Source organism: Somniosus microcephalus, chromosome 1 (genome assembly GCF_052327205.1).
Source record: "Somniosus microcephalus isolate GS21.2 chromosome 1, FLI_Smic_1.0, whole genome shotgun sequence".
Lineage (NCBI taxonomy): Eukaryota > Metazoa > Chordata > Chondrichthyes > Squaliformes > Somniosidae > Somniosus > Somniosus microcephalus.
The window spans coordinates 189,117,596-189,131,847 of record NC_140987.1 but is presented as its reverse complement, the minus strand read 5'-3'; the positions used below and the strand labels follow the sequence as shown (position 1 = coordinate 189,131,847).

The following is a 14,252-nucleotide window of genomic DNA, read 5'->3' as shown; positions in this document are numbered from 1 at the left end:
GAATATTTAACACATATTGGGGGGAGGGGGGGGGGGGGGGAGGAAGCATTTTTTGTTTTAATTTCTTACCTGGATACAGATGGACTGCCTTTTGGATAGTTTTTAACGCATTATTCTTTTTATCGTTTGCTGCATGTTTACCTGCTGCCAACTGATTTACAGCACTGAACAAAAGAGCATTCTAGAAGAGAAAAAAACAAATTTAAGGCACAAAATCCTTAAACCATGAATGTTCCATATTAAGTTGTTTGACTTAAAAGCATAACAGTTTTTTTTGGTAACATTACAAGTTATAATTGGTGATTTTAGTCTGAAAAATAAACATGACTAGCAGCATAAATACTGCTTTTGTTTGAATTTACCTTTGTATGAGGAGAACTTAGAATCTGTGCAATATTGCCAGCCACTGCACCACCCTACAAAGAGAAAGCTTTGTTTGAGAAGGGCAATGTACGGTTTCTGATCATATCACTATATAAAATTAAAACTACATTATACCAAAGTTCATAGCAGTTCAATTCAAATACCTTTTTCTCCCCCAAGAGTTTTACAAACTGATGAACTATTTTACATTTGTTTATAAAGTATTTGCAGGAACATATCTTAATACGAAGAGTGTATTGTCACAGCTTATACGCTATTATGAATGTTACATGCTTTAGAGCAGGAGGTATTTCTGACTGTGGTCATGAGGGAATCTTCCTTCATTTATGGGTGTGGTGAACTGCTTATTGGGGAAGGGGGAAATCTAGTTGTATAGGCCTCAAGGAAGAGGACCCAAATAACCTGGTAGTTCTTCAGCAGAGACTGAAGTCCACTCACTGTAACTGGCATTACTGTTCTTCTTATATGCTTGTGACTGGGGGAGGATTGTGCTTCATCACAGATGTTGACAGGGCCCATAGCTTTACTATAATTAGCATTCCTGAGAGTTTTCTGATGTGCCAAGGACTGACAGACCTATTGGAATCTTCCAGTGATGAACAGATTGGCAGAATTATGGTGACTGTGGGCACTTCTGGATGCCTTTGGGGTGCGTGGTGTTTGTGAAGGGTAAGTTGTACATAGAGGTTGGTTAGGAGACTTTGGCCTCCACGTCTAGTTATGAATTTTGCAGGGACGCAATACATCAAGCCACAATTCCTCAAGGAAAAAGCTAATATACAATATGTGTCGTATCTCTCCCTTTACATGTGCTTTTGCTACTGTAATAGTTAGCAACTAGTGCACATCATTAGAGCATTCCAACCTCTGTACAAGTAGATTACATAAGTCCCTAATGTTATACCTGCCCATTCAAACCACATTGTTTTGTGTCTTCCTACTGATCTGTTACCATCAACTTTTCCAGACAGCACCAATCTTAAGATTCCTTGTAACTCCCAAATAATTTACCTAAAGTATGTCATCTTTCTCATCATAAGTAGCCTAATGAGATGCATGAAAATATAAGAAACTCTCCTGCTAGTAAAGTATTAGGAAAAACATATGCTCTGGCAATAGGATTTTAAACAAAATATAGACTACTTACTTCTGCCTTTTGGGGAGTATGTTGAGGAACAAGTCTGGATAATAATGTCCAAAGAGCAGGATCAGCTGGATTGCTGGGGGATAATGTTTTTAAAATTTGTAATAAAGTTATAATTTTTTCAATTAACCTACAAATACATCTTTTGAAAGAGAGTTTAGACTACATGATACAGAGATCTGTAAGGAGCACCAAGAGTCCCCCAAATCATTGTTTACAGGGGTTAGCCCAAACATTTCAAAATTGAGACCATTTGTCACAGCAACAAGAAGTGGGTAAAATAAAGCTTGTACTGTATGTAGAATCTACTCTGCCATTATAGAATTTTTATTACAACAACCAAGATGCCACCAGCAATATCTGGTAATGACTGAAGGCAACAGGCATCACAGGCTCCAGGTCCAGAGCTGTGCAATCTGCTGTAAGGACGTGCAACATAGGCACGGTTACTGATAACAATGATCAGCAGCGGCCTCTCGCCTGTTCCCACCTCCTTCCAGCAATTCTGACCTATGGAGATTGCATCCTGATATGGCAAACAGGGCCACTTGCCTCGCAACTCATGCAGCACCACTACCACAGGTATCGAACAGATGGTCAGGTGCTGGGCTGCTCCATCACTTGCCTGCAGACTCCATTTCACGCCATCACTTTAGTTTTCTATCACTTCATTTTTCCTATCCTTTCTTATGCCTCTCCCCTTTCAGCTTTGGCAAAGGATGGAACTGTAAATAATTGATAATAAGCTCACCAAGTAAAACTACATGCAGTCAACACACTAAGCTACAGGTGAGCTTAGCACGCGTTTCTAGCCATTCATGACTAAACTGTAACATTTAGGCGACCGAGTCTGTACGGCTGGCTTTCTGATATACATAATTTTGCTCAAATTCCTTGTGTCCTTAAAATGAATTAATTTTTGTAAATCACCCTGTTCTTTACATAAATCTTATTTCAATTTTTTAGGATTCAAATTTTGCAATTTTTAAGTTATCATTAATGATTTTGGAAAACTCCACATCATGCATCTCTGCAGTCTTTCACTGAATGCACACTACTATGCCCTGCCAGAACTAATAATTAAATACTTGAAAGATAAACTAAGTTAAATGCATTAGCAATTCAGGCCTGGGCCAATGTTTTACTCAAAAAAACCCCACTGTATTACAGCTGTCGTAACTCATTCAAGCCTGAAATGATTACGATTTATATGGTCAGTCTCACTGGACTTTTATTTTAAGCCACTGATTGATTTATATCTTCCATAAATTCTTCCAAAATGGATCATAAGGAAAACTTTAACTTTCTATTAATGCCACTTATGATGCGTGCCAAATACAAATGCAATTCTGAATGATTAGAAGTAATAAATGTAAATTAAACCAAATGTTTCAAATGTCAAGCTGCAAGGGCAAATTTGGAATAGTTCTGAACACCATTTGAATTCCGATTAAATTGCAGCCTTTTAATTACACTGTATCCTAACATATTAAAATTTCAAAATAGAAAGCAATGAGGAGTTAAAAGTAGTGTTGAAGTTATGAAGACAGGATCTACTGTAATATCACTACAAAATAATCAAAACTGCACAGGGTATATATGGTAATTTTGTTGTTGGGATATACATTACAGGGCGATAAAGATCATGCAATCTTATTTCAAATTATATCACTTTTTAAAGGACAAAAAAATTACAGAATTCTAGTCTGTATATTACAAAGTATGGGTTTTACACTAATTTTCCTTACCTATGAACAGCTTTGGCTGCCTGTCTCTGTACAGCCAAGCTGTTACCTTGCAAATAAAACATCCCTGAAGAAAGAAGGCAGGTTTCATAAGCTAAATTGATTTTATCCCAATGTTTGAACAGTTCATTAAGTGCTGCTGTAGTGAGGGTGGTATCCTTCTTCGACAGGCCCAAAGCACACAAAGCCTGCAGACTTTCTATACTGGGCTCCTTCAGCATCGAGCTGTTAAAATAAAATAAAACCAGAACAAAATTAACTTTGTAGTTTATGCTATTCTAAGATGCCAGCATTTAGGACTGGTACTCTTTCAACATCGATTTATCTAATACTGTACAACTAAAATTATTAAATATATTGAGAGAAAGGAGGGAGGAAGAAGAATTTATTTAGTGCCTTATGCCTCTCAAACTTTATATGAATTATTTTTCAAGTGCAGTCACAAATAATGTAAGCAAATCTTAGCCATTTGTATACAAAGCACAGGCCCACAAACAGCAATGAGATGGAATGAGCAATGAGTGTTTTTGGTAGTGTTGGTAGGGGTAGTTACTCAGACTGGCAAAAGTGGGAAGTGGTTTTCCACAAGGATCGGTGCTGGGACCACTGTTGTTCACCATTTACAGAAACTATTTGGGCTCGGGAATCAGAAGTACAATTTCACAACTTGCGGATGACACCAAATTGGGGGGTATCATTAATGCTGAGGAAGGCTGCAACAAAATACAGGAATACATTAATAAATTTGCAGAATGGGCATGTAATTGACAAAATTAATTTCAATATATGAGGTAGTGTATTTTGGTAGGACGAATAAGGAAGCCACATACTCCTTGGAAAATAAGTCTAAATGGGGTAAAGGAGGAAAGGGATCCAGGGGTACAGATACAAATCACTAAAAGTAGCAATGCAGGTTACTAGGGCCATTAAAAAAAAAAGCAAACTTGTATAGACCACATAGTAGTGTGCACAGTTCTGGTCTCCATATTATGAAAAGGATATAGAGGCACTGGAGAAGGTGCAAAAAAGATTTACAAGGATGATACCAGAACTGAGAGGTTATACCTAACAGAAAAGATTGAACAGGCTCGGGCTTTTTTCTCTAGAAAAGAGAAGGCTGAGGGGTGACCTGATAGGGTTTGATAGGGTAGATGTAGAGGAGATGCTTCCACTTGTGGGGCAATCCAAAACTAGGGGCCAGATGTATAAGATAGTCACTAATAAATGTAATCGAGAATGCAGGAGAAACGTCTATACCCAGAGAGCAGTTAGAATGTGGAACTCGCTACTACAAGGAGTAGTTGAGGCGAAAAGCATAGATGCATTTAAGGGGAAGTGAGATACACACATGAAGGAGAAAGGAACAGAAGGTTATGCCGATGGGGTTAGATGAAGAGGTGTGGGAGGAAGCCAATATGGAGCATAAACACCGATATGGACCAGTTGGGCAGAATAGCCTGTTTCCGTGCTGTACATTCTATTTAATTCTATGGTTGTGGGGGAATATTGGCCAAGAGTGGAATAATTCCCTAGTTTTTGAACAGTGCCAAAGGATCTTTAGCATCAACTTGAACCAGTTGAACAGGTAGGAAAGAACATTAGGGGGAATTTTAACCCCAAAAAACAGGTGGGTTGGGGTCAGGTGGGAATTTAAATTGTTAAAAATCTGAATCCCGACCAGACTCCGCTCACTTTCAGTTTTAACAGAAGTGGGGCGGGCAGCCAACCCGCTCCCAGGAGGCGGGTTGGCCATTTAAATATTATAATGATGAAGCTGGCATGCCTCAGATTTAACCAGCATTTTAAATTTAACTGTGGCTGGTCAGGTTTTGCAGGCCTCGGGAAACCCGACAGCTAATGGAAGGCAAGGACTGCTGGATCCAGGAGGCAAGTGCCTTTACACTTAACTCCTGGATCCAATGACCCTGCCACACCCACCCCCACGATCGGAGACCCCGCCACGAGCCCTCCTTCCCTCCGCCACCCCCCCACCTCTTCCACCCCCCCAAAACAGTGGCTGGAGTCATAACTGGCACAAAGAAAGATGTGGTTATTAGAGGCCCACTATCGTAGTTCCAACAAAGTGTCCTCGTCCCAACCATCTGCAGCTGCTTCATCAATAACTTTCCCTCCTTCATAAGTCGGTTGTTTGCTGACAATTTCAGCGTTCAGCTTCATTTGGAGGTCATCAGATATGAAGCAGCCCTTGCTAGCCTACAACAGATCCTGGATAACAAGTGGCAGATAATATTATAGCTACATAAGCACCAGTCAATGACATGCTCCAACAAGAGAAAGCCTAGCCATATGCCCGACCTTCAAAACACCACCATTGGCGAGTCCCCACCATCAACATCCTGGAGTTCAACATTGACCAGACACTTAACAGATTGTGTACTCCGCAATGAGTAGCTCACTTCCGGAACCCTCAATGTCTCCACTAACTACAAGGTTTAAGTCAGGAGTATGGTGCAATACTCAGCACTCACCTGGATGGGTGCAGCTGCAACAACAATCAAGAAACTCTAACAGTCTAAGACAGAGCAGTTTGCTTGATCAGCATCCCTACCACTGGACTCAATACCAACCACTACATCACTGGTGCACTGTGGCATGGCACCTACGATTGGCGGTTCAAGATGGCCCATCATCAGGTCAATTACGTATGGGTAATAAATGCAGCCTTGCTAGCATCATTCACGTCCCAAGAACAAATATTTGGAAAAAAAAGACTGCTAATTAAGAATTAAGAATTGCATGGATGCCCAGATCTTATTTCAAAGCCACTTGTTTTTTTCTTTTTGTGTGCTTTAAAGTGTACAAGTGCTCATGAAAATCAAATATCTACAGGAAAATACTGCAATAGAGCAGAAAAGCCTGATCTTGATCTGGAAAACTGTATACTGCGAGGAGGCACTGAGATACTGGTAGGTTAGGTTTTTAAAATTTAGCCAAGGAGCGGGAATTCCACCTGAACTCCAGTAGTGAGGCAATCTGCAAAGTATTATTTCACTTGGTGGACTTGTCTTTGCGTGCACAGAAATGACAACTCCTTTACGTCTAATGCCTCATACCATGCGTGCGACAGTGCACATTTACACCTCGAGTAGAGGTACTTTCATAGCTTTTACAGACATTCAAATTTTGTATATTAGGTACAATATAATTCAAATTCCTCTAATTACCAATATCTACAAACTATAATAAACAGAACTAGAAATATACAAACATCTCAAAATTGAAATGGCAATGTAACATGAATGATGTTTCCTAGATATTCACCACTTGAAAAGTAAAGTTTTGGCACTGTCCATTCTGCTCTCTTTGAACTCGATCATTGCAAGTGCAATCAGTATGTGAGCCTTCTCTTTCTCCGTGCGAGCAACAGTTAAAGCCTTTTCATAAACTGGCAAAACATAAATGAGCCAAAATGTATGTAATCTTTCAATAAATTAACTCCATTCTTCCAAAAAAAACTTTCAATAATACATACACCTTAACTTATTATAAATATACTCAATACAGTAACAAAAGTACACAAACAGAATGAATAGGAATAACTGCAGTTACTTGGTTAAAATTTTTTAAGACAATAGGATTATAGTAGGCAAGAATTCATTGATCAAAATTATTGAAATAAATTGAAAATGTTACATCACTTTCTGCAAGCTGCTATATATAGTGCCTTACCATGCTGAAATGCCTAAACCGAATTCACACAATGAATTACTTTAAAAAAGTGCAGTGACTTTTCACATAAGCAACTGCTGTTGTAGCTAAACTGAATCCGTTAATAAATTAAGAAACCCCACCCACCTTGGAGATTGTAATTTTGTTTCTAAACTGTTGCATACATTTTTCATAGCTTATTTCTATTTATATAATAAATCTGGTTAAACAGATGCAAACCTATACATTTGAACTAATGGATACCGTACAATGTATTACACAGAAATGTCAAGCTGACAGACTCTCCCAGTGTACTCAGTTTCTGTGAACTCCATCTTTACCTTTGGCACTCTTCTGAAGAAGCCCTTTCTTCAAGTAAGCCAGAGCAAGACCAGTGATGTCATCAAACTCCACAAGCGGGTTCAACATATAAGCCTGGATGGCCTCTTGATATTGACCTGCAGCACTGAAGAGTAAAGGGGTGACTTTGATGTAGCAGCAAGGTCATCTTCAAACTGCATGTGTTCCAACCCACAAAGGTAAATACATTGAGCAATGAGCAATGCTCTTCAGGACAGTCACACTACAGCTGGCAGGAATCTGACCTTTAGCTAATCCACCAACATAAAAGCACCAAACATAACATTTGCCAAAAAATTATTTTAAAAAACAAAGCATTGGGATATGATTTAATCTAACACAGTAATCAACAGAACCAGAGATTTGTTAACTAGGCTAGAGATTTCACCATATTAAAGTACATGTCAACGTTAAAACTTAAACCCTGACCAACTTCCTTCCTGGTTCTCCTCATTCCCATGCGAAGATAGATTGTTTTCTGCCACACAAAAAGTGCCTTAGAAATAGATTCATGCCACCAAATGCAACATCAATGCAGTGTATTCTAAGAAGGAAATATTTTTCAAATTGCTAAGAGAGAAGCATTCATCTGAAGAACGTAAAGAATTAGTTGAGGACCACAAAGTTCATATATTGTCCTTATGTTATTTTTATAGGATTGATTACTTGGATATTGCTTTTAAATCTATGAATATTATAAAATTGTCACATCTCAAGATGAAGAATATTTTTAATAATCAAATTATATTTTTGGTCATATTTTAGAAAATTCTACTAGGAAGAGATTATTTTTAAAACTAGTACACTGAACTCATACCAAGTTTATAGTTATAATTTCCCACTTTTCTTGTATTGATTACTACCTGCTCTGCTAAATCAGGCTCAGTATTGGAACATATGGTGTGAATATTCGAGTCTGCTAGAGTATTTTATAACTTCCATTGTGCATTTATTGCAGCAGTAAGCAAGCAGAAACAAACTTTGCAACAGAAACATGGCAAAAGGCTGTGGAACTCCCATTAGTGTTAAATAGAAATACAGCTGTAGTTTGTCACTGCCACCACTTTGCCAGCATCTACAAACTAGGCAAAGCTTCAATTTACTGTTGTCACCACTGACATATACCCAAATAGGTGACTGAAGTAAGAATATGTTGGTTTTGGTGTAACAGCTGGAATCGACTCAACACCCCACCCTGATGCATGTCAAGATGTTACAAAGTGCATTGAAATCATTTTACTTCTTCCTACAAGTCTGACCCCTCAGGCTGGTAAGCTTTTTTGAATGGGTACACAGTTGGGTAAAATATCTTTCAATTCCACTGAAACATGAAGAGCCAATGTGCATGCCTAAGCATGTACACAAGATGCAGTGTGGAAATGTCGAACACAAAGTTACTTGATTCAAACATGTGCACTCTCATTCGTATGAGAAGTGCCAGAACAAATGGAATAAATGGGAAGAGAGCATGTGCCTTTACAGGGCTCAGTTTTCAGGAAGATGGGATTTGATACCTGGAAATAAGCAGAGATTGAGCAATCAGGCACCATTTTTCAAGCACATGTATTCCTTTTTACAAAAAAGGCAATACTGAATCTTCATAAGAGTCTTGCCTCTAAATCTTTACATTCAGGTTTCCAAAGCAGATCTTTTTCTGAATTGTGATAGAAGCTGGAGTACCAAATGGAAGGCAGGGTATAGTCTAATAAACTGTTATATATAGAATGGAGCAACACTATTTTTAAAGATTAAGCCACATAAACATTCAATAATAACCTTAGCTAATCATGCAACTAACCAGAACGTCCCAATATAAATCTGTAATTGAAATCATAACAGGGCATATTCATGCACTTGAGGAACAAAGATTTCTTTGATCTACAGATGCAGATACAGAGAACAGTGCACAGAAAATCTAGAAGCCTGGGATATCCTTTAGTACTTAGTGATAAGAAAACAAATGAGCCAAATAGATAAGGATTAATTTTCATGCTATTAGTAAGAGACCACCAAATTAGAAAATATTCCAAAGCTTTGTTAATTGCAGCCTAAGAATCTGTATTGAATGATCCTCGCAGTAGGAATAACCCCCTATTTTTATACACTAATTTAGTAATACCCAAATAGAAAGGAAGTGTTTGTGTTTATGTACATTTTATACATATAAAAATACACACACACATCTCAGAAGAGACTTCAAAACACCAATTCAGTACTCAGTCTGACGAGAATCTTTTTCATATTAGATTTAGAGAATTTTTGAAGGTAAAGGTGATGCCAGAAAAGGAAGATTAACTAGATGTAGCCCATTTTTATAAAATAAACTGAACATTTTATGTGCTTGTCTAAAAAAAAACATCTGATTTGGACATTAAATTCTAAATATATTTTAACATTTAATGAAGTCAGTCATTAGAATGGTCTTCAATGACAGAAATAAAATGATGTGAGGTGACTGTCTAAACACACTTTATTCAGCATAGAGATAAGCCATTTATAACTTACCATAAAGCTCGAGCCCAATTTCTGCGAGCGTACTTAAGTTTTTCTTCGTCTTCAGTATTCTGTAGCAGCACAACTGCTCTGAAAATTAAAATAACAAATATTTGTCTTAACAAAAAACAGTTTTCCAAAGCAAAAATATTACATAGAATTTACAGCACAGAAACAGGCCATTTGGCCCAACTGGTCTATGCCAATGTTTATGCTCCACACGAGCCTCCTCCTACTCTTAGCTAATTCAATTAAGTTTGTTGGTTATTGATTTCCATCATCAAATGTGTCTTGGAGCCACCTCAACTCTAAAACTCTCCTGCCAAGACAAACTCACCAGTTGGCAATTAAACTGATTGGCATGGGTTTGAGCCTTTTTTGTCGATATCAGGTTTTCATGAGTGGTATGGCAAGCAACACAGCTCACCATAAAATATATGTGCACTGTAATATTTTCTCAATATTGTTTTTTTTTAATATAAAGAGGGTTGAGAAAGAAGAGAGACTATTCAAGGCTGATGTTGAAACTTAATGGAAAGGAACTTGCCAGCCATGGTAACAAGTTTGCCAATTTGAGGTTTAGTTTAAATAAAACACTAGTCTATTCCATAAGTGGACTTTGAGTGAATTTACATTTCTATACAGTTTACTACACACAAAGACATATCAGAGCACTTGTGAAGTTAAGTTATTCACAGCTAGTAATTTATTCAGTTATCATGCCCGTTGCTTCATCCATTCTGCTTTTGCACAGAATTCTGCTGTAAGTCCATTTTACTAAATATTTATGTTAAAAATGTACTATCTTTTCCCCAGTGATTAAATTTAGGTTCCGTAGCCTCTGTTATGAATTCAAGCTCTTGGGTTCAGTGGTGTCAATCGCTCCCATAAGTGGATCCCATGTCGCATACCTGCTGAAGTAGACTCACACTGCCCAATAACTACTTATATGATAAAGTAACCCAGGGCTGTAATGACAGCAACCCCTTGTAACCTGAACCAGATATTAATTTCTTATGCACATTCTACCACACGCCTCACCAACCTTTTTGGAGGCGGACCGAGAAAACACCTAGTAAGACAAGATCATATACTAATCGATAAGCTGCTTTATTTCATAGCAAGTAAACGTACAGAGCAACAGAGAGCAACAGCTACAATCAGACTCAATTCAATCAGTACAACTTGCCTTTTCATAATACAAAATAATTCACACACTGCACTTCTCTACGTCAGTGGGTCACCTTAGTTAACTTAAACAAAATAACTGCTAACTAACTTCCTGCATGCTAAACTTCTGAACCTGCTGCAAGCATGCCCTTGCAGCTTTCTGTTTAAAGACCTAATTCATGCCTGTGCCTCGGTCATTAACTTTGATCTTGCTGCGTCCACAAGCAGAGCAGAAGGCGTTTACAGACAACCCCTACCAAGCACCCGGGACCAAGCACCTCTCGACACAATGGCTGCGAGGTGTTTTTTTGATTCCCAGGATAGGCTTATGGATTGCTCATTATTTACAGTCTATGGGGAAACAACTTCAAAGCAACTCGGTAGCATTTAAACACGTTTGTCTCAGGTCCTTCTTTCTTTTACACTTGTGTGCATATATATTGCTTTAAAACATAATCCTTACCTGCGATATGCCTCTCCTGCTTGTTTTTTGAGGTTTAGATACTCATTTAAGTAACCCAACATTGTGAAAGCTGTTGCATCAGTCTGAATTCTCTCTGTTCAAACAACAAATTAAAACAACTTTCCGTTATCCTGTTCAAACAAACTATACACAACTATCCATTATATTATCCCTCTAGAATGTATGTTCATTTGTGAACAAGGCCCTTTTCATCTACAACTTTATTGTGGATGAATGCATTATCATAACTTCGACTGAAAATTGGCTCACGGCTATGCCACTGCGGGCTGGTGTTAAGGGCCGCTGAAAATGGTGGCGCTGGCAGTACTGGTAAATTGATGCTGGGGACTAATTAACATTAGCCCAGCACTAAACTCACTGTGCAATGCATTCCTGGTGGCATTCGTCGCTCCAGGAGGACCAATGTAGTGTGACCGTAGCGTCATTGCAGCTTGAACAGCCTGCTTTGAAAGCAAGGCTGTCATTTCAGAAAATAGTTCAGTCTCTTAAAGGGGAACTGCCTGCTGAAATGAGCAAAATAAAAGCATGCAAAAATAGTCAGTTTTTAGCCCTTTCAGCTCAACTGCCTTCTGGAAAAAGAATTCCCAAATGTGAGTCTTCAGCTCTTAAAGCTGAATTTCCTTATGCACCTAAAAAAAAGGGAACAGTGCTTCAGCACTAACACAAATGGCTCAGCAAGCCAGGGAAGGGGCACCCAAGGTCTCATACGCAGCAGTCCAGCTTTGTGCAGGGGATCAACACTGCAAGAGAGGCTCGCTAACCACAGGGGCCAGGAGGCCCCCCAGAAAGAACGATGTGGGACCAGATCACTGAGGCCGTCACTGCCAGCAGTGTCATCCCCACCACCTGGCTCCAGTGCCCAAAGAAGCTTCATGACCTCAGACCAGTGGTCAAGGTCAGTGAATGCATCTTCAAGAACCGTCTCCTAACAACTGCACCACTAGCCTCACACACTTCTCAATCTATGACCCCTCCCCCCATCACTCACCAACCAACAATCTGTACCAAAAATGAGGCACACTTCCCATTCCTAGCTTCACTTCACCCCATTGGAAGAGATGGTGATGGCCATTCTTGTCAGGGTCATGGCTGAGCCCTAAGCCAGTGGCGGTGCTAAAAGGATACAAGATGCTGGTATCGTCACATATTATCCTCCTTCTCGCATACACCTCTTGATTCCTTCCCACCCCTCATCACAACTCCACCCTTGTGCCTTCCTCATTTCACACACCCAAGAAATGCAGCCTGCCCAGCCATTGGTTGACCAAGAAGAGGGAGAGGAGTGAAGAAGAAGAAACACCATCACTTGATTTCACACTCCCAGCCACCAGCTCAAGGTCAAACAGCAAAGACATCCGCAGTGTCCCCCACTGAAAGTCAGCAGCTTTCAACCAGCCATTCTGCAGCCACTGGGGCAGCATGGCATGACATCAGTAGGATAGGCAAAGGCACACACAAGACTAAGAGAATGCAGAAGGATGAGGAGTTGATTTCTTGATGTCAAATTGGATGGATAGATGTATAAAGTTGGATTGTAAAGTTTGCTTTGTGGTGGCTCTTATTTCAGCATTGTGGCCAAGACGATGCTGTGATGGTCAGGAACAGAGGGAAGGTAAGGTGTGGGACTAGTCATAGAGTCACAGAAGGAGGCCATTCGGCCCATCGAGTCCGTGCCAGCTCTCTGTAGAGCAATCCAGTTAGTCCCATTCCCCTGCTCCATCCCCGTAGCCCTGCAAGTTTATTTCCCTCAAGTGCCTATCCAGTCTCCCCTTGAAAACATTGAGTGTCTCCGCTTCCACCACTTCCGTCGGCAGCGAATTCCAGGTCATCACCACTCGCTGCATAAAAAAGTTTTTCCCTCACGTCCCCCCTGTATCTCTTGCCCAAAACCTTAAATCTGTGCCCCCTAGTCCTAGTACCATCAATTAGTGGGAACAGCCATTCACTTTCTAGCCTATCCAAACCCGTCATAATCTTCTACACCTCTATCAAATCACCCCTCAACCACCTTTGCTCTAATGAAAACAAATCCAGCTTCTCCAACCTGTCCTTGTAGCTAAGATCCCCCATCCCTGGAACCATTCTGGTAAATCTCCTCTGCACCCTTTCAAGTGCTTTCACATCCTTCCTAAAGTGTGGTGACCAGAACTGGACGCAATACTTCAGTTGTGGCCTAAGCAGCGCATTATAAAGATTCAGCATAACTTCTCCACTTTTGTACTCAATACCTCTATTTATGAAGTCCAAGATCCCATATGCTTTGCTAACCACTCCCTCAATATCTCCCGCCAACTTCAGGGACCTATGCACATTAACTCCCAGGTCCCTCTGTCCATGCACACTCTTTAAAACTGTGCCATTAAGTGTATATTGCCTCTCCCTGTTCCTTCTGCTAAAATGCATCACCTCACACTTCTCCATATTAAATTCCATCTGCTACTTGTCGGCCCATTCTGCTAACTTTTCTATGTCCTTTGCAGTCGATTGATATCATCCTCACATAGATATGTGAAGAGAAAAAGATTGGTAGTCAAGCGTAGGTCCCTTGCAGTCAGAATCAGGGGAATTTATAATGGGGAACAAAGACATGGCAGACCAATTAAATACATACTTTGATTCTGTCTTCACAAAGGAGGACACAAATAAACTCCCAGAGATGTCGGGGAACATAGGGTCTAATGAGAGGGAGGAACTGAATGAAATCAGTATTTGTAGGGAAATGGTGTTTGGGAAATGACGGGATTGAAGGCCGATAAATCCCCAGGGCCTAATAATCTACATCCTAGGGTACTTAAGGAAGTGG

The 14,252-nt window shown here is 39.7% G+C and overlaps 1 protein-coding gene across 4 annotated transcripts in view; it reads right to left on the bottom strand.

The window, feature by feature from the left end:
- Nucleotides 1-14,252, bottom strand: part of skic3 (SKI3 subunit of superkiller complex) — a 136,020-nt gene that overhangs the window by 20,075 nt on the left and 101,693 nt on the right. For 3 of the 4 annotated variants that reach the window (XM_085988592.1, XM_085988612.1, XM_085988603.1), the window contains exons 27-34: nucleotides 11,429-11,522; nucleotides 9,808-9,885; nucleotides 7,284-7,408; nucleotides 6,556-6,679; nucleotides 3,277-3,498; nucleotides 1,532-1,604; nucleotides 363-416; nucleotides 70-181 (exon numbers count right to left, since the gene is read on the bottom strand). In XM_085988592.1, coding sequence (XP_085844718.1) covers nucleotides 70-181; nucleotides 363-416; nucleotides 1,532-1,604; nucleotides 3,277-3,498; nucleotides 6,556-6,679; nucleotides 7,284-7,408; nucleotides 9,808-9,885; nucleotides 11,429-11,522 — 882 coding nt within the window. The remainder of the gene's footprint in view (nucleotides 1-69; nucleotides 182-362; nucleotides 417-1,531; nucleotides 1,605-3,276; nucleotides 3,499-6,555; nucleotides 6,680-7,283; nucleotides 7,409-9,807; nucleotides 9,886-11,428; nucleotides 11,523-14,252) is intronic. The other variant, XM_085988621.1, reaches the window with a different exon arrangement.